This window comes from Dermacentor andersoni, chromosome 4, assembly GCF_023375885.2.
Source record: "Dermacentor andersoni chromosome 4, qqDerAnde1_hic_scaffold, whole genome shotgun sequence".
Classification (NCBI taxonomy): domain Eukaryota; kingdom Metazoa; phylum Arthropoda; class Arachnida; order Ixodida; family Ixodidae; genus Dermacentor; species Dermacentor andersoni.
Genome location: NC_092817.1, coordinates 70,061,526 through 70,089,291, shown reverse-complemented (window position 1 = coordinate 70,089,291; position 27,766 = coordinate 70,061,526). Strand labels below are relative to the sequence as shown.

The window sequence follows — 27,766 nt, the reverse complement described above, 5'->3', positions numbered from 1 at the left end:
TCTTAAAAAATGCAAGTACTTCTTGAGTTACACAAGACTGAACACTAAATTAATGTTCCCTTAAGAGTGGAGTGCAGTGTACACAAGTACAGCAAACTGGAGCACTGCCTGCTTCCTCTAAATGTGCAGGACTAAACTACAACAAGAGCAGGAAAAAAACCCTGCTTTAAGAAAAGATGTTGCAGCCACTGATAATATCCAAGCAAAGGTCCTTACACATGTCAAGCCATGTTTTATACTCTTCCAAGCCTGGAAGAAAGAAAAGGAGAGAAATAGTGGCAACAAAACTCAGCATAGCTGGCTTGCCCATTAATAATGTGCACAAGAAGGGCTCATTGCAGCTTAAAGAACTTCAACACTGAACATTTCCAAACCAACAAATGCAACGACAAGGGAGAGTCAAGTGAGGGGTGAGTGGCTTGTTGATATTTAAGTATTAAGCAACATGCAATGAGCTTTTCATTACAGAGTGTAACCTATCATGCAGCATTGCACTATCGAGAGGAGCAAGACCAAACCTTTGTAAAAACAAAGTGCATGAACTATTTCCAGGAATGTGTCAAAATCTGTATTCCATGATAAGCTTAATACTTGGAAGCCCTTTCCTTCTCTTTTCCAAGGTACTATAGGCTTATTTTAAGCTAACTTGTATGAAGAGTAGGTTTTCAAGCTGCAATAATGCTTGCCTTAAAGGTCAGCTTCATAGGCTTCATACGAAGTAGTATTATACACCGATAATTGTAAAGAGTCACTCAAAAAACATTTTCTGGCACTAACTTCTTCAATAAGGGTTGAGTAAAAATGGAGAGTCAGACAAATCAGATGATGACAGACATTTTTGCAAGGGGGCAAGAGATCCTCCCTGATGTGTAGGAATTTTCTCCTCCCAACCAACATTTCCAAGTGACACACAAAAAAGCTGTGCATGACACACTTGCTGTAGACACATAGAAAGGAAGGTGATAAGTGAAATGTTGGGGAGCAAATCGTGCATGATGCATGCTCCATGGCACAAATACACGGCCCAAATATACAGTGGAATCTTCTCGATAAGAATCTGCATAATAAGTTTTGCGGGGTAATACATTTGTTTTTCACTTCCCGGCCAATTTCCAACAGGAGCAATGTACAGTTAAATTTTGATATAACGAAGTAGGTGAAATCGGCAATTTGCTTTGTTATATCAAAATTTCGTTGGATTGAAATTCGACCCTTTATGCAATTATGTATAATCGCCGATCGATTTTTCTTACATGAAAAAAGGCTGCAGAATTTTGCAAATTATCGGCCAATCGCAAAAAGCAAATTTGAATGAGAAAATTTTTGTTGATGAATTAGGAAGTCGGAGGCAAATGATACGGTTTCATGCCATGTACGTTGATGATTTCTTGGCAGTACAAATTAAGCGAAGCTAGCCACACTTTCTCGTGCACTCCGCCTCCGCAGCTGATAGCGTTGCCCGCACTGGGACGACGCGATCATGAAAAGCACCGGCAGCGGGGTGCAAATGCTTCATCTGCCTCTTGCTCCAACGAGTCACCGAAACTCAAGATTACGCAACCTCCAATACTAAACGGGAAGACAGCTAACATCATGCTAAGCCGTTTCAGCACGCCCAGTGTTTGCACACGCGGCAGATTACCTCTAAAGCAGGGTGCGCGGCTGCGTGTGTGCTCACCCACGCTTACCAGCCATGCGCAGCCACAGCCGAGACGCGCACCAGAAATCACGAAGCGCCGCCTTTGCTTTGGGTAACTCATTAGCTTTGCTTTGCTTAGGTTATTTTGAGATAGTGCGCACGCTCGTATTTTCATAAAGAAATCGACAAGTGCAATTTGACTGGTCTTAGTGCGTTGACAAATGATAGTTCCAAGTTACCATCATGTTAACGGCAAAAACAATACTCCATGAAACCTGTGTGGCACGGGTTGGTGTCGTGCATATATAAGCGTCTGTAACGGCTTCTGGAATACAGCTGGAAGATGGCGCTCATCTTGTGTACTTGTGTCTTTCTTGGTCCATGTTTTTTGTGTTACTCGTCAAGGTTTTCAGCTATGAACCAAATGGCCCAAACAAAAGCTGTATTGCGATATACTTCAGTTTATTATATTGAAGTTTAACTGTATTTGAATATAGTTATTTTGATTGCGTATTCACCTGAAGTAGGATAATAGGACTGTAAAAGTAGGCTTGTACTTGCATTTATAAAACTCAGAACCTTATATTGTAGTGTACTAGCTTAAATGACATTTCAACGATTCACGAAAAATGTGTGAAGCCCCAGCCACACTGGAGGAAAACACGCGCGGCGCACCAGCATCTGCAAACCGCTGCTGCGACAGTGTGGCCACACACACACAGACTGGTGGAGCATCGCTGCTCAGTTGAGTAAGGGAAGAGCCGCTTCTTTTTTTAACTTCTAGAATAAATTTTTTATGGACATTGAAAAGAAGACCGTTCAGCGCAAACTAATGATCTAGTTAAGCATTGCGGAATAAAAGTGCGATTGCTGCGGTTTGTGTGGCGTCGAGTGATGCTGCTTCTCATAACGTGTTATGCAGAGCAGGTTCACTCCACGCCACGTGAATTTTTACTATTGAGTTTGTCACTGAGTATGCAGATTTTCATACTTTTATGAGCTTGCTTTGGATAATATGATTCTCGGATGTTACATTTTATTTTCTGGTTCTCATGAAGATCGTAGCAATGAGGTTCCACTCCAGTTCTCTGTTTGCAAGTCCAGAGAATACCACTGCTTGGAGGAAAAAAAGAAACTGAAAGGACTAACACAGCCACTGAGTGAAAATAGAGAGGTATGGCCACGTGGGTCGCACCAAACTATTGGTTACATTTGCGGTCACTGTCTAGCGAAACTGAAATTGGTGATCATGACTGTGATGAACACAATGCTATGTCTACCTCCTTGTGCACAAGCAGAAATGAAAATATTGTATGATGCATGCTCTATGGCACCACTAGCACAGTTACTTGAAGGCGACTGTGCTTCAAGTAGATCATTGACACTTTACAGAACTTGAAGGTAAGAGCACTAAATACAGGAGCAAGACCAGAGCAGACAAACACTGTGCTGACAACCACCAGTTTTGCCAGCACAGTTCAAATTTTAGTGCATGTCAACGTCAATATCAGTATAAGGAAGCACTGTTAGCTTCAAGTTCTGAAATGTTCCTACCAGGTCGATTCATCATGCTCCTACTACCCTTTGCCTCTGCCAAGAAGTGTTTTGTGTGGCTCCTGTGTAATGGGCATGCACTATGGTACACATTTTACTCAGAATAATAATATGTGCTCTTCACGTAGCACAAAATAGACACACCAACAGTAAGAAGCTGACGGCAAAAGCACATCACAGATGCATTGCACTAAGTTGTCGCTTAAGGGGGGGAAAAGGTGTTTAGAAACTTCTTTTCAAGCCGATTTAAAAAATATAACTTTTTAAATTGACTGAGTGGTTCCAGATATAATTAAAATTAATCACCTATTGTTTATCGGAACAATTGTAACTAGAGTATCAACCAGAATGTTTATAAAGACAAATGGCTGGAAACTACAAAGTGTAAGCAACACAACTGTAGGGCTACTTTTTTATACTGCAGGTATTACCAATTTTACAGCAATTTGAACTTCGATCTCCAGACATGACGATCATGTGGTCCAATTAGTAGCCAGATTCTAAAATTTACAAAAGCGAAATTAAGAAATCTGCTCCTAGCATGGTGTAGTACACACATGTAGCTACATGTCACCTAAAATTATGGTTCTAAGTGCCCTTAAGACCGAGATAGCGCTTTGGCAAGCTTAAAAACACCAAAAATGGGATTCTGAAAAAACTTGAAAAAACAAAATGAGCTTAATTTTATAACAGAACACCACAAAATTTTTGAAATATAGAAGTGCTATTGCATTAGTAGCCTCCAGGAATGTAGTCTGTCTGGCTAGTGTCAGTACGGTGATGCCTTCCGAGCATCTGCTGCAAGTTTTCAGCAGACGCATGCTTAGCAGATGTAGCCAGCTCGTCTGCTTCGGCAGCGATGTCATCAATGCGATCTAGTAGTTCCGATTTTCGGTCAGTAGCAGGAGTTGACACTAATGCTTGAAGTTTTCCTTGAGTTTCACTGTCAATACGCCACAAAAATTCCGGCTGCAGAATAGCAGCATCCTGCTGAAACGTCGATGAAATGCGGCCGTTGTCAGGAGCGCTTTGGGGGACTAGGCCTAACACAACATCGGGATCTCCAACATCGCTCGAATGCGGGAGCGGGCGGGTCCGACATAGCATCGGCACGCTCACATGTTAACTCATGTTGGCGAGAACAACAGCATCTATTAGCGGCGAGAACTTGGAGTGGCGCCCTATCGCGAGTGACGTCACGGCCAGGACGTTGTTCGCTCCAGCTTGCTCAGCTGCCGAGCGCACTCGTTCCCTTCATGTATGCTTGGGGTATGGGTGGCTCGTGATGTCAGCTTTCTGCTGCTGCCATGCCTGAACCACAGTTCCTTCTTCAAAAGCGCAAGTCAATAAAATTTGCAGCTTTGATATCGCAAGCTATGTAGCGTTGAAGGGGTCTACTGGTTTTGCAATGCATATATGCATCGTCTGTCCATAAATTTTACGTAAAAAGAATGTCTGCAAATTCAACATGCGAAGTTGTATATGATGCTTCGCTAAACAGTTAATATTCCCTTAGTACTTAGCTATGAGAGACGTTGCATTTTACATGGAAGGAAAATCTTGGTATTTGGTGTCAACATGTTATCCGTGTTAGGAAGACACTGCCCACTGAAGCTGTCATCATGATTCTTATTACTCTGGTGAGTTGTTCTAGTCAAATATGGCCACTTTATTAATGCATAAAAGAAAAGAGTTGGGCATGCATTTCATATGAAAAAGTTTGCTGATACTTTCACCGCTCTCTTAAACAGGCCCCCATAAAACGAATTTCTCATGGCTGCTAACATGATGGCATGTCATGTAGAGTATTTACATAGTTAATTCACAAATACCATAGTAGCAGTAACATGAAAGAAAAGTTTCGTGGTTAAGATCGAGAGCCAATCAAGTGCAAGCGATGAAATGTTTCATGTTGGCCCTCAGTAGCCTTTATCGACAATATGGTACATCCCTCACACAACGGTAGCAACCAACTGTCGTTATGGCGAGGCACGAATTGTTTGCGAAACCCATCAGTTCACTACAACTTCGAATCGAAACCATGAAGCAGTTCTTTACAATGCCAATTGTAATGCCTAAAGTATACTCGAGGTACTACAGCGCAGCTTAGGGTGCTTATAAAAGGAAAATTGAAGCACCTTCTGCCTCACCATGTCTCAATCCAGCGTTGTTTAACTATACAAATGGAGAACTATCCGCTTCATCAGTACATAAGAGAGAACCTCGCAAACCTCCATAAAGAAGACACCACAGAGAGAGAGAGAGGGCTCTTTATTGGAAAAACAGAGAATTTTGCCGGCGCGTATATAACTGCTGGCATGCTACTCTGTATAGGGATGGGGAATGGGATTAAAAGATTCCAGAAAAGAGTTCGAGAAAAAAAGGATAAAAGTAAATATGAAATGTCCGAGTGGACCTGATACTAATATTTACAGGTGACATGGCGGGTAAGTTTAAGCTTTTGTATAGGAAGGATGCAATTTTTAAAGCTTTCCTATTTGACCAATTTCTGTCAGGTAATTGAACAATAAATCCAAAACCCGTCGCTGTTTTGAAGGGCCGGGCATTGGACCTAAGATGCTCGGTAACGTTAACGGTTCGTGGCAAATCATGTCCATTTGGTGCTCAAAAAATTGTCTCTCGTCGCGGTACGCGGGGCATTCTAGTAATATGTGCTCAATTGTCTCTAAGTTGCGACAGTTATCACAGTATGGGTTAGTGGTAAGTCCTATGCGGTACAGATAATTGTTCGTGTATGCCACGTTCAGTCGAAGACGATGGTACAATGTCTCTAAGTGTCGAGGAAGTGGTCGTGGAATTTTCGGTCTCATTTCTGGGTCAATGTAACGTAGGAAGTTATCTTGGTGAAGCGGCAGATTCAAGATGCGGTCTTTTTCTTGATAGGCATATTTTTTTGCCATGTTTGAAGCATCGGCTTTTGTAAAATATGTTCTTTTGAACTTGCGGTATTGGAGTCCATTTCTGGCGGCTTCGTCCGCTCTTTCATTTCCCGAAATGCCGGCATGGCCAGGTATCCACTGGAACTTTATGCAATGCCCAGCAATCTTAGCCCTGTGGTGAAGATAAGCAATGTCAAATGCTGCTGGTTGATTATTGCAACGCTTGTGCCTGTTCCAGATACTTTGTAGGGCCGCTTTTGAGTCTGTGAAAATCACCCATGTCCTTGGCGGCTGCTGTCGAAGTACATACACAAGGGCCTCCTTAATGCCATATAGCTCCGCTGAAGTAGATGATGTCGCTTGCTCAAGACGAAACGAGAATCGTTGCCCTGTAGAGGTTACAAAAAGTCCGCATGACGAACGATGTGGAGTTGTAGAGCCATCTGTGAAAATGTGCGTTGCGGCTGCGTATTCTTTGTGCATATATTCTAAAGCTATCTGATAAGTCGCTGCCTGAGGCATTTTCTTTTTCGCACTGATTCCAGGTATATATGGCACGATTTCCAGTGGGGACAGTGTCCATGGTGAAATGTTTCGCGGCATAATTTGTGACGCCTGAGCAGGAATCGAAATAGATATGCTTCCGACGGCCTGCCCAAAGCTAGATGTAGCACGGGTTCTGGAAATATCCTTTAAAAAGTGAGTCTTCGTATGAATGACGTGGCAGAGGTGTATCCGAAGTGTCTCCTGCGAACATAGCACTTCCAGAGGCAGGCATCCAGCTTCTGCTACAGTCCCTGACCGGGATGACCCCTTCGGAAGGCCAAGACATACGCGAAGGCAGTTGTTTCGTGCTGCCTCGAGTTTTCTCTTGCTTGTGGGAGATATTTTGTGCAGGATCGGGAAGTAATATCGTAGTGTTCCGTCGACGTAGGCCTTATGGAGGAGCACCATTGATCTACAGTTGCTGCCCCACTGTGATCCGGCTAAAAATCGGAATACGTGCGACGCCGAGGAAATCTTCTCACTCAGTTTTTTCACTTGGGGCGACCATGTGAGGTTCCTATCGATCGTCACTCCAAGAAACCTTTGCGTCTTGACGTATGGAAGGGTACGACCACTCAACACTAGTGGGTATTTTTCCATACACCTCCGCGTGAAAGCCATGGCAACGCTTTTGTCGGGGGACAATTTCAGACCCCTTGGATTTAGGTAGGCCGATATATTTGCTAGCGCTCTCTGGAGGCGTTGTTGGGTGGTACTGCGGGAACGCGCCGCACTCCAAATGCAGATGTCGTCCGCATACAGTGTGATTTTGACGCCAGGGGGCAGGTTTCTTTTCAGATGGATGAGGACTAAATTAAATAATACCGGGCTTAACACAGCTCCTTGTGGCACTCCCTTCTCGACGGCATAAAGCGCCGTGGGGCCATCCGGGGTACACATGAAAAGTTGGCGTCCTTGAAGATAGTCTTCAATCCATGCGTAGAGCCGCCCTCCAAGACCAAGGGTTTCCAAAGCGTCAAGTATTGCTTTATGATAGACCGAATCATATGCTGCCTTAATGTCTAAGAATAATGCAGTAGGTATGTTTCCAGAGACCAATTCCTCTTCAATTGATGAGACCAAGGCAATGACATTATCAATTGCGGATCTATTTTGCCGGAAGCCATTCATTTCCTCCGGGTAAACTTTTGCAGTTTCCAAGAACCAATTTAGTCGTTTGTAGATCATTTTTTCGAATAGCTTCCCTACGCAGCTAAGCAGAGATATGGGTCTGAAGGAGGCGTAATTTGTTGGCTGCTTCGCTGGTTTCAATATAGGAATGACTTTCGCAAGCTTCCATTCCGTAGGAACCTCCCCAGTTATCCATGAGGCGTTGTAGTACTCCAGAAGGCGTAGGCGAGATGTGTGGCATAGATTTGCGAGCGCTTCATAACTCACGCCGTCATGGCCAGGTGATGATCGCTTGTTTACGTCGCCGATTGCTGCCGTGAGCTCTTCGATGGTGAATGGTAATTCTAAGTCAGGAAGGGTAGCTCGAGGTGGACTAGGCTGACGACTTGCAATTTGCCGCAAAGGTTGTGCCCCGTTGGAAAGGAGCCTGCAGTACTGCTCTGCCACCTCTTTCAGGGATGCGCGCTCATGTAATGAGAGGGCGATAAAAGGATACAGCTGTTGCGGCTCTTTGCGAATGCCTCCGACGACTCGCCAGATTTTGCTCAGCGGTTGTCGTATGTCCAGTGTCCCACAAAAGTCCCTCCACCTTTTTCGGTCCAGTTTGGTGAGGTAACGTCGTATATGTCTTTGTGCCCGTCGACAAGTTCTGAGGTCTTCGATATCCTTCGTACGTAGAGCCTTCCTTTCGGCACGCCTTCGAATGGCACATAACCTTTCAAATTCCTCGTCGTTTGTTGGTACATTACAATGCTTAGTGGCAGAGCGGGTACTTTGTTTAAGGCAATGAGCTATTGTCGGTATTATTTCTCTATTCGTAGTTGAGGCTGTGATTCCTTTGTCTACGGCTGCTGTGTAAGCTTCCCAGTCTACCGACTTCAGTTTCACTTTTCTGGGCGACGTCCGAAAATGGAGGGCAGAGATTAGGATCGGGTAGTGATCACTACCTCGAGTCTCGAAATCTGTACACCATCCGAACATAGGGGCCACTTGACTTGATACGAATGTGACGTCAATGCAGCTAACAGTCGTCGGATTTTTCAGGTATGTTATGCTGCCATCGTTCAAGGGCTCTATATCGTATTTTGCAAAAAGCTTCGCCAGCTTGGCACCCCGAGCACATGTATGTGAACTGCCCCAGATCTCGTTATGTGCGTTGAAATCGCCACAAATAATATGTGGAGACTGAGTGTTTGTCAACAAGTTTTCCAATCTTGTCACGTCGAAAGGTGATCCTGGTTCCAAGTAGACGCCGATCAGGGTAAACACTTTAGATGCAATCACTGTGGTTGCGCAAATATATTCGTTCTTGTCATGTGGTGCTACGTCAATCGCAGAGGCAGGTATGTCGTTGCGAAATCCAACGAGAAGTCGGCTAATTCCATTTTGTCGCCTTGAATGATGAAAATAATACCCCTTTATCCTAAAGTGCTCGTCGACGCGAGACTCGGAAATGACTAAAAAAGGGAATCGGTACACTCGCGTAAGATGCTTAAAGTCTGCTAACTTCGAGCGCAAGCCGCGAGCGTAATAGTACTGGAATATAGTACATGTGCGGAAGTGTTTGTTGGTTGACACCACTTGTGAGACGATTGTTGGCGAAGCCATCGTTGCTACTGCGAAGAATCACGGCTTTGCGCCGTGAAAGAAGACGACACTAGCGGTTCCAAAGCCAGGACGGCCTCTATTTCAGGGATGCTCTTAAACGATGGGCTGGCACGCAGAATAGCCTTGATTGCGGCGAACATCATGGGAATCAGCATACTTGGTATCTCATTTGCAGTGCTACCATCTAACAACTTTTCTTGGTTCTTCCTGTTCTTCTGCTGCGACCTTGAGGACACTTGTTGCTGTCGTGGGCTTGAGGTTATATCACTTGAGGGCTTTGATGGATTTGATGGAGACACCACAAGCCTTACATATATCACTTCACCCTCCACCGGGGAATTATGACATCTTCAATATGTCTCATACTATTAATGAATGACGTTTTGGCTTCTTTCTGGCTGTGGCCATACAGTCCAAAAGGCATATGTCACAAAAAAATTTGGGCCGAGCAGCCTGTGTCAGTTCGCCGAATAGATTCGTCATGTATATTCCGCAAGCAACAAATATCAGTAAATTGCTGAAGTGAGTTGAACGTGTAGCACGGAAAAGGGATTAATATATTTGTACATTCCTCTTCGTATTCTACAAACAACTGCAAGCCTCAATTAGCCTTACTTCAAATTACCGCCACTTAAAATAAACACGTGAAAAACCACCTAATATTAAGAAGCAGTTAAAGAAGTAAGTGGTGCTGGTAGAATTTAAACTGTTCCTGACGTTGTATGCCAACTTCCTCTTCCTTTTTTTCTTTTAAATTTGTACTTCGTAGAGAACTTTGGAGTCGAGGTCGGCATCGCTGTCAGCGTGGAAAACCTCGTTGGCACGCATGACGTGTGCAGAGTGGCCACGGAGCGATGCAGATAACGCCAGTCTAGCTAATGGCATGGCTAGCTGAGGGTCACATGCTTTTGTCGACCAATTACAGCACACATTGGGTCTTATTTTTGAGGCAAAATTTCTTCACTACCAATGTGCGTATGAAGGCAGTGGTGGCAGGAAAATGAAGGCAAGAGACTGCTCTTTCAAACAACATATGGGTCGGCACGACCAAACGACTGTGGGGGCCGTCATGCGCTGCAGAAAAAGCAATTTTTTACAGAAGCTATGGCTCATCTTTAGCCCATACTGGTGCCAAAAATTTATATTACGGCTGAAATATTGATTTATAATGCGCAAAACTTGGCAAAGTGGTAGAATAATAGTTGGAAATTCCGAAAATACTATTTTCAAAATACTGTTTTTCTTGCGTTTCTTTTTGCCTCTAAAACTTGTGTCCCCTCTTAGGCAAGCACACTATATGTTATTAGGTGGACTTTCTAACCATTTACACACATTGCAGAGAAAGCTATGGGTGGCTTCAGCCAATTAAAACAGAACCAGAGGAAAAGCCGAATGCCCACCTCCAATCACTTTCAGCACAATGTCAACTAAATGGAAGCTTCATGCAAGTACAGTCAACCACAAAAGTTTACGGACCACAGTATTTCAGAAAACATTCCAATTGCCAAGCAGCCTGTAACAGTAGTCAGAAAAACAGAACATCACAATGTTGATCACATATACTGGTAGAGGCTGTGTTGTGAGGCTGTCTAGATATTCAGCTTTTTCTCAGATTTCGTGTTCCATAAAATTTTGTGGTTGAGTGTACATATTATCAGAGACCTTTAGCGTGTCCGATATTCCGGCAAACCAGGGCGGTTTGGGTGGATTACCGGATGGTCAGGGGCATAAACGTGAGCGGCCAGATTGGTGGCACCAGCTGGTAGTGCATAGCTCAACCACCTAAACACAGAGCCAATTACTGTATTCTTCTTAGCTGGGGAGTAAGTTTTCGACAGCGGCGTAATTGTGAACACAATTACACCGCTGCCAAGAATTTGCACCAGCAGCGAAGCAGAATAAAGTAGGTTACTGCAATTTTAGTTCTGCGTTTGTCTTATTGAGCTCTACAACACCAGGCGGCTGCACCGCTCCCACTGCTCACGTTTACGCCCCCCACCATCCAGTAATCCGCCCAAGCTGCCCGGGTTTGCCGGAACAGCGGACACGCTAAAGGTCTCTATTGGCATACAATGGTGAGCCTTCCTTCCTGCTTAGAAACATACAGCCAGCCCTCATCACTGATTGCTGAACACAAACCATAGCCTTTGCTGCGTGGTTGCCGAGACAGAGTGTAACTAGCGGCAATGCGTACGTCATCAGTTTCAGTGCATACGAAAGGCCACAGGAAGTTCCTTATCAAGTGGCTGTATGATTGGCACAAGTCACACACATATGACTGAGTGCTAGTACTGATGCAGCATAAACTTCAGTGGAAATGGTATAAATGCTCTGTAAGCATTGCAAGATGTAAGCGAGATTCTTGTGATAACATTTTGGTCTTGCAGTTGATGATGATGAAGTAGAGGTTTCAGTATATGAAGTAGAGGTTTGAAGTAGAGGTTTTTAGACCAAAGGGAAGCACACTTAGAACAACTATTTCATGCTTTCGTTGTATAAAATGCAGCTCTACATACAGGCAAAGATCAGTACATATAGGGCCCTAAGATACATGCAAGACCAGTCATGAATGAATTTGCATGTGGTACATGAGACTGAACAGTCTGGTGGTTCATCGTCTAGTTCACATGGAGCATATGCAAGATAGACTAAACTTTGGCCATGAATGCTCTAGTGTGTATCAAGGTCATGTTTTTATTAATGCATTCGAATCACAAAGCGAAGTGGTTTCTTCATAAGATTATTCATTTGTCTCATAGTAGGAATGACATACAATGCAGAAAACTTGCACAAAGCCATTTCTTAAAGGAGTACTGACATATTTTTGAAGTTGCATAAACTATGCCTCATGTATTTTGCATACGAAAGCATTACAGTTAATGAGTACAGAGGTTGGCAGATATATTTGAACTTAATACTAACGTTGGCCTTAAAATGTTGGACTTGATGTCATCAACATTCATGTCACGTCATGACACCGCATAAGCTTTGCCAACGCGTAGCAATAAGGGTGGGTATGATAACATTGTTTATACAACAAGCACGAGTGCTGCTTGTGTTTCTTCTGGTTGTGTTCTCATGTAGCAGCCACAGCTTTCACAGGAATGCAGGGAGCCAGTTCGGTGTGACGTCATGACAAGTCCACTTCTTGGGTACCGAAACTGGTTTGAAGACAAGTATTATGGTAAATTATTTAGGCCACTCTCATGTTTGTCATTACGTTTTCTAAGGTTTAGCTGGATTCAGCTAGCTTGGGCTTTCATACACACACACACACACACACAAGAAAATATATATATAACGCCATAAATGTCACGTCATTACTCATTTAACCTTTTGAGGGTGAATGACGTAAATATGCAGCGCCACGAACAAGTCCAAAAATGGTTGATGCCATATATTTATGGCGCCGTCTGTACGTTTAAAAAACGCGCCAATTTCCTAACATCTTCTTTTCTGTCATGTGCTGCCACAATGTGAGGATACAGGGAATTTTTTTCACGCGCCTCCCTCTCTCGGTTTTCATTGCATGGTTTGTTTTAGTGCTAGTTAGCTCCGCTCGCGCATTGGCGCGCATGTGGGCGGGCGGTGGTTTGGGTTTTGTTCCACAGGCGGTTTCGGCTTCTTGTGCTTGCAAAACTGATGGCTATCTCATTACTAATCGCTCAAAGGGTGACTGCTTGTTTCTCGCTCGTTTAGTGCTCACAGGGGTGCGCATAGGAAGGATGCTGCCGTGAATGCGTTTCCATTGCTTCTATTTCTTATTTTTTTTACACTCGCGGAAACTAATTGCCTCTGGTTGGCGATAAGATGAAGATTAGCGGATGTTTGTCACGCACTGTGCTTTCTTGACGGGCACACAACCACACAGTTTTCTTGAGTGTGCACACCTATGCAGTTCGATTACGTTATGGATGTACATATTAGTGTAAGAACAGGAACATATGGGTCTTGCGAAATATTCTCGTGTGCGCATTTTCATGGCCTTGAAAAAAAATTATGGGGTTTTACGTGCCAAAACCACTTTCTGATTATGAGGCACGCCGTAGTGGAGGACTCCGGAAATTTCGACTACCTGGGGTTCTTTAACGTGCACCTAAATCTAAGTACACAGCTGTTTTCGCAATTCGCCCCCATCGATGGCCTTGAACTATGTGTATAAAAATGCATGAAATTTTTAATCCTTATAAGTTTATTTCCTTTTTTATTTTTGTTATTCATGAATGAAGTGTACATATACACCAACGTAAAATATCTTTTTCTCACTTTACGGTCACCCTAGAAAAATTGCGGTAAATTTTTTTCGAAATAAGTCCCTAAATGAATTGGAATCTACAATAAAAAAAATCAACCCTGGGCGGTCGCATATGATGCAAAAAAATCGACCCTCAAAGGGTTAATGTTTCTGCTTTGGAGGTAAACTAACAAGGAAATGGAACCATATAGCCAGGCATTCTCTGCTTCCACTTGCCACGAAGCCTTAGTCAAAGTAACAGAGACATAACAAATGCAAAAAAGGGTACTTTTTTAAAATTTCTGGTTCTAACCTGCTCATTGAGTGAGATGATGGTCTCCTCATTGATGTCATTGCTGGCCACAATGGTGAGGCTCCTGAACCACTCCTGTCTGTACTTGTCGGCGAGCTCACTAAAGATGTGGTAGGCGCACGAGGAGAGATAGGCCAGGTCACCGCTGTCAATGCGTATGCCCAGCGCACGGTAGCCAAGGTCATTCAGTGCCATGGCTACAGCAGAGAAATTCAGCAGTCCACTCCTGCACCATGGTTGTCAGAGAAACGTTCGTATTGTCACATTGTAGTGACGGCAGAAAACCAAACAATTCCAAATGTGCAAGTTGCATTTAGAAAGACAAGCAACGCTCACACCACAATTATAGCAGTCGGCACAGTGGTCTATCGTCGAATCTGACCTGGCAGATTAAGTCCATCAGTATTTTATTAGGGGTGTGCAAACATACGAAATTTTATATACGAATGAAATAGTTCCTGCTATTTGATTCATATTCGATTTGAAAATTCGCTATTTGAAGCTGTTGAATACCATATTTACTTGTGTAATGAACGCACTCGTGTAATGAACGCGCCCGCAAATTAGTCGCGAAAAATCTGAATTTTTCCTCGCGTAATGAATGCACCCCCAACTTTGCTACTGTGCAGTCCCATGATCGAACAGCTGTGCTGTAGTTTTTCGAAGAGACTACAATCTTTGACTCTTGCACATTTGTTTAAGGTAAATGCGCTTAATGCTTCATGCATCCTTTCCACCAGTGCCGGCGCAAAGGCACCTTGCCGATTCAAGAGAGAAAAAAATGCATCTGGCTCTCTGCCACATACACAGTTTATGTACTTTATGCTGACGTAACAGAAGAGCACGTGCACGAGATGTGCGGCCGGGAAGGGTGCACGGGAGAGTAGGGGCAGCCGGCACTTGATTGGCACAGTGGTCATAGTCAGGTGTATTGTCGAATTCGCATGTTTGTGGCTCTCTTTTAGCCTGCCTTCGGTTTCGATGTGTGTGATGGGCCTTAAGTCGATTTACACGCCTGCTATGCGACAGAGTTTATCTGCTCACAAAACGGAAATGCTGATCAAACACTGATAAACTTTGGCATGCCGATGAGCAGGATGGTCACATAAAGAAACGCACACAGTGTGCTTGTTAAAAAATTTGGAGGGTGGTTAAGCTTCGCCTTTAATAGTGGAATGCGAGAGCATTCAAAGATCCCCGACTGCTTCTCATGCTTCCCGGCAACTGCAGCATATGTAACCGTAATGTTTACTGGGAAACACTGGCAGTGAACGTTATGCATGAAGGCGAGCTTTCTGGTAGAAACGTGGCCTCTTGTGTGGGCCGCGAGGCGGTGGAGGTGAGTGCCATCTGGAGGTGTTGCAAGGAACCAGGCACGTTGCTCCGTGGCCTCCAAGATATTCGCATGCCGGTGCATGTAAATGGTGGACACTGTGGCCAGTCTATGAATGGCAGAAATGCTGGTAAAAGGGGTTTGAGTTTTCGCGTAACAGAATTATGTTTTCTCGTCTATTCAAATTACAATCCAACGCTATGATGTCTGTAGGTTGTGTGTAAGTCGTACTTTGCGATTTTTCTACGTATTTTAGCTAGAGAGAGCGTAAACTTTTATTTTCAAATCAATAAGATTTGAGTCCGGCGTTTTTTTAGTGGGTCTGGGCACCCACCGCAGACGCGGTTCCGAAACCTTGTCTCGAAGCGGCTTCCTCGGCTCCCTGGACGGCCTAGAGTTGTGCTGTCAGGTTCGACCTGAGCAATGCGATCTTCCAGCGCGACCTGAGGCTGGCGGTGGAAGAGACGGAGGGGTCGGCGCTGCCCGACTTGTTTGCTAAGTCCCGACACTCCCATAGCATGTGATTAAGTGCGGCAATCTCGCCACACGATGTGCACCTGTTTGTAGTGTACATGTCTGGATACATGGCGTGCATTTGTCTGGGGTTTCTGTAAGAATCCGTTTGTAATTGTCTGAAGTATACTGCTTGTGTCCTGTCTAACCTAGCGTGAGGAAATGGGTATGCGTGTCTTTGTAACTGGTAGTGTGTCGTGATGTTGTGAAACCTGGTCATACAATCCTCCTATGCCCAGACGTTTGCAGCTAGAGAAATTAAGTTACTTCGGTAACTTCCTTGTGCAACATGGAGAGCCTGGGTATGCATAGTTCGAAAATCTTTGCCGAAACGACGTCAAATGCTGGATGCCAAATGCAGACGCTGGATTTTCTGGATATGGGGGCAAATAATGCTTTCGCGTGAAAAGGTGCGCGCTACTACCTGATGCTTATGATAATGGCAGATGTCCGGAAGTGGCTGGAAAGACAAGCTGGGGCGCGATTGAAGAACGCTGTTCGGAGCGCGCGTTCAGCTTCGCTGCCTGTGATTGCCTTAGCCTCTGCCGACTTCACACGGCTGACACTTTGTTTCTTTATTCTTTGGTGGAACCACGATGTGGGTGAAGTGGCCAGCGACTCAAACAGCAGGTCTGGTGGTTTCAATGTGAATTTATGGTTTGCAAATGGTATACATGTATATATACTGCAAAGATAAGTTACCTTATGCCTGTTCCAAATCATTACCGTCTTATTTTTCCATTTTTGCTGTTTCGAAAATGTCTCCATAAAATTTAGCCCACATAATCAACACACCCCCCAGCTTTACTTCGATATATTGAGAAAAAAAGTGCGTTCATTACGCGGGTATATATAATATTTGTTTCTTTCGAACAGATAAACAATACAAGCACTTATTAACAGTTATTGGAGTCTCAAGAGAGACAGAACGATAAACGTGAGGACAGTTTCGAATGATTCTGCAACAGGATAGCTGCGGTTGTTGCAAGGGGCAGATAACTTTGGCTCAATATTTGCGACTCAATAAGAATGGCTCACTTTTAGGCAGCCTATATGCAAATGTGTTCCAATTTATAATCAGCCTGTCTCACCATGTTAGCATCTCTTTCAAACAAGTGTAATGCTGTCGTAATACACTTCTCTCCTTCTGTGAACACAATACTGTACACGCATCTGGCAACACGCAGTACCCTTGTTTCATTACATTTATTGTCATGGGGCCCCAATAGTTGAAAGCAGCTGTTTATCATTTACAAGCTCCTCAGTTGTCTGGATGTTTAATGGTTATGGTATTACGTGTTTATTTCAGTATATACAAGCCTTATTTTTTTTTGCTAAACAGACTCTGAGCAAATTTCTTAAATTGTGTTTCTTCAGAAATGAGAAAAGTATTGTATATCTGATTCAATATTCGCAGGTTGCCTTTCTCTAATACAGTGAAACCTCGTTATAACGAACAGTTAAAAAGTCGGAAATTAGTTCGCTATATCCATAATTCGTAATATAAAATTTCGTAAAAAATACATGCAAGAGGAGCAAAATTCAATCGGAGAAGACACAGCAACTCGAACGATGCTTACTTGGGTCACGTTCATTTATTTACGCAGAAAGAACTGCGTTATCGCGGCCTGCTTCTTGGTGTTGATCGCATTCCGTATCACGCCCTGTTCCACAGTTTGCAAACACTCAACAAGGGCAAACCCACTGCCCTCAATAGCACTGCAGTGGCGGCGCAGTAAATCCAACGCAGCAAGTGCTTTTTGTGAAGTCGGAATGTTCTCATCGTCTACAGGGTCAGCCTGAGCTTCGTCTGCGAGATGTTCAGAGACTTCCGCAGCGATTTCGGCGTCCGTCAGTACAGCCGTGGTCGCTGAGATGTCGTCGCCACCTACGAAGTCTTCCACAGTCATTGTTGCGGGCATCTGTTGCGGGCACAGACGTGGCATCTGTGGCGCTGTCAGCGCCTGCGAGGTAGTCCTGAACGTTTGCTGCGCCGCACAACACACTTGTAGTGCAACGAAGCCTGCCGCGTGCTATTAAAGTGAGGTAGGGCTTGGCGTCGCGAAGTTCGTTATATCCGTTTTATGCCAAACCGCGTTCGCTATAGGAAGTTAAAGATACACGTGTTTGAGAAAAATATTTCGGGAGAGTTCGATATATTCAGTAATTCGTTATATGCGTGTTCGTTATATCGAGGTTTGACTGTATTCGTATTTGAACACCCCTGCTATTTATACAAGCATCACTGTACGTTAGAGTAAAAACTATTGCTTATGTGTGTTTGAGAATGCACATTGTTCATTATATGCACTCAAGCTGATTAGACGTGTATCTTTTGCTACAGAACTGGTGACAATGTTCATAAAAATTTTTAAACAGTAGGTGTGTCTTATGCTGAGCAATAACTTGATAGCAGTGACAATCCAGAGAAAATGGAGACCAGCATAAAAAACAATGATGCATACAATTATAGCGCTACATGGTTTGGCCATGGATATTTACTATGCTCACCTACTGGGTGCTGCAGCAAAGACATTAAAGTGATGTCTTAAGAATAGCACAGTAAAGACAAAGAGGCAGTACATTTTTGCACCAGTAAATGTCTGGAATTGCACAATAACAGACATTACCTATATAGACAGAACTGACACCACGACGATGACGTGAGGAAAACCATACGGGCATGCTTTATTTCCAGAAGCAGCGACACTTGTGTAAGCTGGGCTCTGGCATCCCTCGGTCACACTAAAACTGAAATCTCATTCATCGATGGTTCAAGCTGACCCTTTCTTTAACAACCGGCTGCTTATTTGCATTTTTAAATCTTGGCATCTGGTGTTGAGGATATTCTGTGCTCTTTTTTGTATTCCACACATCATACTTCCGATAAAAAAATTATATGTGTGGTGGTGCCCTTCGACACAGGAAGATGGAGTCTCTTGAGCAGCAGCAGCAGCAGCAATAAAGCAGACTGGCTTTTACCCTGACCAGGGTTTGTGCCCCATGAGCCTCATCTATACAGTGGTGACTTGGAATGGCTGAACACAATGCTTCCAACGAAGAAACCGCGTTTGATGCATCATCTCCACCAGCTTTTCAAGCAACCATTGTTCGCCTTCCTCCTTTCTGGGCACAACATCACAAAGTCTATTTCATACACGCTGAAGGACTGCCTACACTGTATCGCATCTCAACATGTTCACTTTGCCCCCATCCAGTCTTCCCTTCCTAGTGACATCATACTGGAAGTGTACAATGTCCTCTCCAATCCACTCACAGCAAACAAGTATGACACTCTCAAGGCAATTGTCCTTTAGCATACCATGCTGTCCGAACGTAACTCTGTGACCGCCGACTTACAGAACTTCTCCGTCACAAGCAAGCCCTGTTAGGAGATCAAGCAGCAACTTATGAATAGCAGTTCCTGAACGAGCTGTTCCTCCAGCATCTACCAGCGTCCATGCAGATGATCTTGGCCATGGCGTAAGACTTCTCCCTGTCGGCTTTGGTTGTCCCCAGCACCAAAATTATAGAAGCTGCTGAACCCTCTCCCATCGCACCAGCAATAACACAAGCGCACAATCCTGTGGTTTCACCGCACGATCTATCTAAGTCTGGCACCTCAACTAACGAGATCAGGGCACTGCACCAAGACAACACAGCCTTGGGGAACTTCTTGCATCCATGCTTCTACAAACCCATCCAAATGGTGACCGCGGCTCATGCTCTGAATCCTCCGGGCGATCCTACACTAGTTACACCAGCTGCTGCACTCAATCTTCCCGAACTGCTCACTCAGCCCGCAACATGGCACTTGCTTTTGCTGGTACCATCAGCATTTCAGTGCTGCCTCAGTGCACTGCACATGCACATGTGCCTGGCCAGAAAATGCCGACAAGAACCACTAATGGCAATGAGCAGTTCTCTGAACATTCCAAGTCATCGACACCACCAGCAGGGTGAAGTTTCTTGTCGATACTGGCACTGAGGTCAGTGTCCTGTCCGCAAATTCAGTTGACTGCACCCTTTCCTCCATCTGTCATCTTGAAGCGGTGAATGCTACGAGTATTCCTGTGCACCGATGCCGATTGCTGCTTGTAAGCCTACGCCTGCACCAATCGCTCCGTTGGATCTTGTGCTGAGTGCACCCTTTCCTCCATCTGCCATCTTCAACTGGTGAATGCTACGAGCATTCCCGTGTACTGACACCAATTGTTCCATTGGATTTTCCTCGTCGCCAATGTAAGCCATACTATACAGGGAGTAGATTTCCTTTCCCACTTCTCTCTTCTGGTTGATATGGCCCAAAAGAAAATGCTCGACCTCAGCGTAGGTCTCTCAGTCACGGGTGCTTCTTGCCTCTACCTGTTTGCATTTACACTTTGTGTGCCAGTTCCAACACCACACGGGGATTTGCTTTACGGATATCTGGGGGTTTCCCTCAAGCCCCGCTGCACTAGACTGGACTAAGCCTGTGAAGCATGACGTCGTCGATCATATCATCACCAATGACCAGCTGACACACCACCATCTCACACCTGAAAAACTCTGTACTTTATGTCAGGAGTTCAAGCATATGGTTGAGATTGGAATCAAGGGCCTGTCATCAAGCAGCTGGTCGGCATCCTTGCACATGATTCCAAAAAAAGGGAAGTAGGGACTGATGGCCCTGTGGGGATTACCACACTCTCAACTTGGCACTTGTTCCAGACCACTACCCCTTACCCAACATCCAAGACTTCACGATGGACTTGTATGGATGCAGGATATTCTTTAAGCTTGAGCTTGAGAAGGCATACAACCAAATTATCGTTGCTCCAGAAGACGTCCCCAAAACCGCCATTGTCACACCATTTGGGCTGTTCGAATTTACCGACATGCCCTTCGGCGTTAGAAATGCCGTGCAGAGTTTTCAACGTTTGTAGAGCGTGAGCCATTCCTCCATGCCCTCGCCAGATTTTCCAGAGAAGGAATGCGGCCCTATCCAGAAACCAGGTGCACTCGCAAGGGCTGCCAGAGATAGCTGTCCTTACCCATTGTGCGACATCAGGCTCTCCAATAGGAGACAGGCAAGCGAGGGAAGGGCTTGATGTGGGACTGGCAGCGGCTGCTCCATCTTCCTTTGTCACGTACCCGACACCTCCAACACAAGCTGTTATAGGTTATTGGGGTTTATCTACAGGCGTCAATGATGGCCTCGAGACTGCCACTAGCTTTAGGCTTTGAAGAGTAGCTTTAGTCTTCAAAAGGAGCTGTTCTCCTTTCCCGGACCATGCTGTAGCAATATATATACCAACGCATGCATGGGCATGAGTATGGGCACTGAGCCTGAAAAATATTTTTTTCTGGCAAGCAGGATGTACATATCGTTGGACTTTCCATGACCCCCAGAAAGAAAAGCTCATTAAACCATTTAAGGGGTCATGACCTGCAGTTTGAGAAACATTTATTTAAAAAATGCGTGCTTTCTAATGAATATGACTGATGCGAAGAATGTTTTCAAAAACTCACTGTCAGACATGTTTTCTAAGCGCAGGACTCACCGAAGGACATCGTAGGTGTCAACCAATGCGAGAAAATTTTGGGGAAAGGAAACTGCATACGAGATGAACGCAGCCAACTCCCCACTGCTTGCCTCATCTTCTATGGTCTTGAACAGGCCAGTCAGTTCTTTCCGCCATTTGCAGCACAACGCCATGAAGTCTACTTCATCCCCTCCAGTTGCCTTCAGTGTCTACCATGCAAGAAAATAAAGACAACAAAATACGAACTTAACAAGGAAAGAACTATGCAACTTACTCCCAATCCCAAACTGCACTCATTGTAGCATATTGCATCAATACCACTAAGTGCAAGTCCTACACAACTATGTCACAAGACCTTTTGTATTACTTGCCAAAAAGTCGCAGTCATGCTCAAAAGGAGAAGCATTGATTGCGATAGCAAATTAGTGGACATCTATATGAACTAAGGATAGTAGCTTAATCGGCCATATATACTTGTAAACATAGGCATACTAAATAAATTAACAAGCTTGGTATCACGTGCACACAAGCCAACATGAACACATCTTACTTGACTTTGGAAACTCGCTGTCAAAACGCTGTAGTGAGGAAGTGTGCAGCAGCAGCGAGCGAATCGACCTTCATGGTGCCTACTCGCATCAATGCAAGCTACGCTGCGAAAACAATGCAGCACAGACTCTGTACCTGTCGCAGATGGCTTTCAAAATAAAGCGGCCTGGCTGGGTGCGCACCGCCACCTAGGCCACCTGGAGTAGAATGTGCCCCCAAACTCTACCCTCCCCCCGAATTCATGAGCGCGACGGAAGACGGTGCGGTTCCTACCTGCTGTCCTCCCTTGTGTGCACAAGACTGAGCTGTGATCGCCGGCTCACCCTTGCAAGCTTTCACTCACACATAAAGCATGCAGTGCGCGGTGACGATTTTATCACTCTTGGACTTTATATGGAATTTCAAGGCGATGCTAACAGCAGAAATGCGCCTGGAGTGTCTGGGCATTGTGTGGTTCATTACTATTGGCAATAATAATAAACCACGCAATGTAACCCATTTAGAGCATACTGCTGCATTTAAGACATTTGTTCTGTTTTCGATAGTTTACAAGCATCTTTTGCACACATGCACCGAACTATACTGAATATACACTGAAACTGTACAAAGTGATTCATGCAACATGAATCAAACATTTAAAAGAAGTCCATTTTGGGGAATAAGACCAGCAGCATATTGTTTGTAGCTGTCTTGATGAATTAGGATTAATTTTTGAAGTGATTTGGTAGCTAAGTAACCAGCCTGGCTTTTGCAATTGTTTTACCTCAACACCAGTAAAGAGCTGGAAACTGGTTTTGCTGTGTCTAGACGTCTCTTCAGTTATGCTAACAATGATGACCATCATCTTCACAGTTCAGTTGTCCTCACTTACATGTCGTCATCACACCACCTTGTTATTAGCTTCAGCGTCATCATTCGACGAAAAATAAAAATAAAGGATAATTACGCTTCACCGTCACATGGGGATCAAGATTCTGTCTCTTTGGCAATGCGCAATTTGGAGGCAGACATGCTAATCACAGATGTTGCACTGCTTTGACACTTAGCAATTTGTGCACCTGTGCATGAAATTCAGAGGCCACAGCAAGAGACACTGTAGTGAACAAGGCAACATTGTATACTTTGCAAAGACGTTCTTAAGATGGCGGTGTTAAGATGGTGGTGAGAGCCTGCTGCTGTTGCAGAAAACATGATGCGCTCAAAGCAGGAGGAATTGCCAAAGTCTGTTTTTTATGGATCCCTGCTGCCACTTGTTGCTTCATTAAAGAAGCCCTAAAACACCCCCCAAGTTTTGTGAAATAACATACTCCGCGGGTAGCATAAGCTGCTGCGAAGATCTCTGCCAAGTTTTGCTGTCGTACGCAGAGCGTAGAACTTGCAAGCAGATCGCGAAGTCTCACTCTTTTCTAGACGCACTATTTCGTCATCGGATGTACTATTTCATCATTCCCTTAGACGGGTACTATTGGCCGATAGCTGACATCATGCTGCGGTCGGCTACATGGCGTAGATACGGCAGCCGCCGTGGGGTGCCACCACGAGTCCAATGGATAAGCGCACTGCGACTCGCTGAGAACAACTGTGTTTGGCTTATGTTTAGCACATCGTAGGCACCAAAGGCGGAAATCATGGCATCTACGTTAACATCTAAAATGAAATTTGAACTGTGTGCCACAGTGACATTTAGAAGGTGGAGCGTTGTGGGCAGGCCCCACCGTGCCGTAGCCTTTGCAGTGCAAAGCATTGAAGAAGGAACAAGAGCACAGTGGAGGCCGTGTTTGACTGCCAATAACTCCGCTTCTGCTGAATGTATCGAAGTACTTTTTGCAGCAAAGTATTTCTGAAATAGCCTATTTTCACTTCAAATGCCTTTCTCCACTTAGATAAAAAGTGGTTTAAGGCCCCTTTAACCCTACTGTTATGGTAAACTTATCGTAGCTCAAGGCCAGGTGTGGAAACAGTGTCTGGCTGAAAATAAAGAAGCATAGGTTCTACACTCAAAATGCAGCACACACTCGTACGCTGCATGTCTAGGAACCAAAGCACTTACTTTTCCAGTTTGTCCATTTAAAAAAATATCAGTGAAAATGTGAGAAGAAACCACAACACAATGGTAAGGACTCCCTTTTCATACAGAAGGCAAGAGGGGTGAAGCAGTAAAATCACTGAGGCTTAGCACCAGTTTTGGTATGATACTTACTCGGAGTTTGCAATCTTCCAAGCAAGAAAAACTCATGATAAAAGCATGGGCATGGGTTCCTTTCAATGGAATATTGAATAGCTTTCCTGCCAGCACATTGCTTGTCCCATCAAACCCTGGAAAACAGTACTGTTATGTGTAGAAAGCACAGCATAATAGATCTCTTGCATCTTCAACAGACATGTAAACACAAACAAAGGTGCTTGAGCCTGTCCATACAATATACCCAAGAATTTCTTCCTAGCAGCTACCAAAGTACTAGACTGTGCGCTGCAATAGCAATACTAAAATTATATGTTTCATTGACACATTACTCTAATGCAAATGTCCACAAGCAATACTGAACAATATTTAATAGGATGCACTTGAATGACATTCACATGCAACATTCACCCACCAGCTCTTTCAATAGTATGAATACGCTTGAGTGAATGACTGTCTTCAATGCTTTGCGAGCACATCCTAAGCATCTAGTTTGTGTGATGGCATGTTTAGCAGGGCAGAGCACTAGTAAAACAATGCTTTGCAAGTCACAGCAGATGCAAGCATAGCAAGCATAAAATGCTTATAGGCATCTTAAGGTCAGTTTTTGCTGGACTCTCTCTGTCCATAGTGTGTCAGTGGTAATGTGGAGCATTGCCAGTGTCACTGAGCCTTGCTTATAAGACCTCTACACTGTCATTGAGTCTTGTGTCGTAAACTCCTGGCGATGTCACTGGGCCATGCTCATAAAGCCTCGACAGCGACTTTGAGTCTTTCAATGTTGTACAGCCTTTGTGTTGTAAAGGCTCATTGGCATCATGGAGCCTCACCAGTGATGCAAAGCCTCAATGTCACTGGGCCATGTTCACAAGGCCTCGACAGCATCATTGAGTCTCAGTATTGTAGAAGCACAGTAAGCTGGGAGAGTTGGTATGAATGCATCATGAAAACTAGTGCATAAACCAGGGTGCTGAACCGAATGTGAACCCAAAACCGTAACCGAACTGATAATCTTGGAATGTGACTGAACCGAAACCGAACCTGAAAAAAGATAAGCAATGGTTACTGGTTTGGCACGAAGTGTTTCATGCATTTTGGGTAAGAACAAGTGCTCACTAGACTTGTGAGTTTTCAGAATAACTACTTCTGCACTCAGTGCAACTCACTAGCAGATTGTTTCAACTCACTTGCATTATGTGCAAGTACAGGGATAGACTAGGGCTATGTGCTGGTTACTATGGTCACCTCAGCAGAGACTCTTGCACTTCTGAACTTGTCTATAACAGTCATGTACCACACCCAAAATGCTGCCTCAGAGGCTCTGTGGAATCAGCATTTCTGTTGAAGCTCCCCATGATGCTGCAGGTCAGCTCATTACTACAACTAGATAAAGTGTAATACATCCACACCAGGATACACGTAGATCAGGAAAGGCAAGGTCATCGAAAAAAAAAAAATTTAATTATTGGGTTTTACGCGCCAAAACCACTTTCGGATTATGAGGCACGCCGTAGTGGAGGACTCCAGAAATTTCGACCACCTGGGGTTCTTTAACGTGCACCTAAATCTAAGCACACGGGTGTTTTCGCATTTTGCCCCCATCGAAATGCGGCCGCCGTGGCCGGGATTCGATCCCGCGACCTCGTGCTCAGCAGCCCAACACCATAGCCACTGACCACGGCGGGTGGCAAGGTCATCGAGGAGGGAAAATAAGAATATCAGCGACTTCAGCTGCATGGCTTAATTATAGTATCTATAACAGTGACTGTTCCTAATGGTTACCGTCACTGTCTCAGTGCATGATAATCACAGCTGTAAACAACACACAACATCTGCTTTTGTTACAAGCAATAATTAAATGCACCCTTGGCACTTCTAAGCACCGCACAATGCTTTTCGAGTTGCAAAATCTTTCTTGGGGTACAATGTGTGTGATTTAGACACTTTTGTCCACCCTTATAATCCAGTGCAAGACTCTGCAACACGTGTAGAAGTGCAACAAAAGTTCATGCGAGGCTCAGAACAAACCATCCTTGTCCATAAGTATCAATATCCTCCCCTACTTATAAAAAAGCAGCAAATACTATGCAAATTGTGAATGAATTGCTGGCATCTTTCCTTGCTAAAGACTGGATATGTGGAGTTGTAACTTATGTAACACAATGCGAATTCATGCTGTCTTCAATACCACAGATCATATGCCACAGTTTGTTGTTCACAATCAATCCCCGACCAAATCAAATACCCAATGCAAAATGGAGATAAACTGCACTGCTGCCAAAGTACTGAGGTGTGGAAACATCCTACGCAGACACGGCGATTCTCACTAATTGCCTCTCTCTTTATTAAGTGTACAAACATTTCCCCCATATTTGTGCAATCTATTCATTAACTGCACATTATAGCGAAAACGCTTCAGCAGAACTTATCTCATGATGACTGTTGACGTTAATGTGATAAGCATTCAAGCAATGCAACAAGACACTATATTGCTAGACAGTTATTAACACTCTATAGTGGTGAATCTGAGATTTCCATTGCCTTGGCAATATGAGGCATACACTGTCTTCAGGATCAGTCCACTTTTCACCTAACTTGTTCGCCAGAGTCAGCCATGGCCGCTACGGCATGATGCCGCTGCAGTAATAACGGAATGGCGAAGATGAATAGACTCAAAATTCCAGAAATAGGCAATGAATGCTATATGCATCTTAAAAATATTCACTGGCATTTTGGCAGTAAATGTGAGAAATGCGTTAGCAGTCCATCGCACCTCTTTGAGATCCCAATTCCATGATCCATTGATTTAAATCACATTCACCACATCGCAAAGTGTTGTACCGGAGCTCATTCGACACGTCCTGCCTCTGAGGTGCGAAGTATACCACGATCAGTTGAGTGTGTGCGTGTGTAACACACACACACACACACACACACTGAATGAGAAAACAGGAAAAACCAAGGGGCCAAATTTTTGTTAGCAGAGACCCTTGCGTCTTTGCTTGTTAGCTTTTTACGACTATATACTGTATATACTGGCTTGCCACACTTCACACACATACACTGTTTTCCACTTTTGACAATAATAATGCTAACGCATTAGAAGGGCCCAGCATTATCCATGGTTTTACATGTACTCAGTATGGATGACTATAAATGCAAATACGGGAACAAGGAAGCACAGGGATGGATGTGCTGAGGAACTACACCACATGCCGCACACGGTCACGACAGCTCCGATTAAAAAGGTACCTTTATCTGTATGCCCGCTGTAGCTGTACAACATTAAACTCCATTAATAGATATTTATGTAAAAATATCAATATCTGCGTCCCTCCCATTCACCAGGGAGTCCATCTATGCCTCCTCTAGACAAAACTAGCACATGCACCATGTGGAGAGGTTGATAGCACTCTGCAGCATGTCACATGGGGCAAGATATAATAGACTACGTTGAAGCATTGTAAATATTTATTTCTCCAAACTGGAGCTGAACCGGAATAAAACCAGAGCGAATTGAACTCGAATCTGAACCGAACTGGCATTTTTTTACGATGCAGTATTGTACAGCCTTTCTGTCATGTAGCTTCACCGTGTCAAAGCCTCACTGGTGTCATTAGGCCATGACCATAAAGCCTTGACAACATCATTGAGTCTCAGTGTTGTAGAGCCATGCCAAAAAGGCCTCAGAAGCATTGTTGAGCCTCTGTGTTGTGGAGCTTCACTGTGTCAAAGCCTC

At 44.3% G+C, this 27,766-nt stretch overlaps 1 protein-coding gene across 6 annotated transcripts in view; it reads right to left on the bottom strand.

Moving 5' to 3' along the window:
- Naprt (nicotinate phosphoribosyltransferase) overlaps window positions 1–27,766 on the bottom strand; it is a 66,995-nt gene that overhangs the window by 33,873 nt on the left and 5,356 nt on the right. For 4 of the 6 annotated variants that reach the window (XM_055073892.2, XM_055073889.2, XM_055073893.2 and 1 more), the window contains exons 5-8: window positions 24,046–24,161; window positions 21,315–21,505; window positions 13,926–14,151; window positions 217–249 (exon numbers count right to left, since the gene is read on the bottom strand). In XM_055073892.2, the coding sequence (XP_054929867.1) occupies window positions 217–249; window positions 13,926–14,151; window positions 21,315–21,505; window positions 24,046–24,161 (566 nt within the window). The remainder of the gene's footprint in view (window positions 1–216; window positions 250–13,925; window positions 14,152–21,314; window positions 21,506–24,045; window positions 24,162–27,766) is intronic. The other 2 variants (XM_055073890.2, XM_050183151.3) reach the window with 1 other exon arrangement.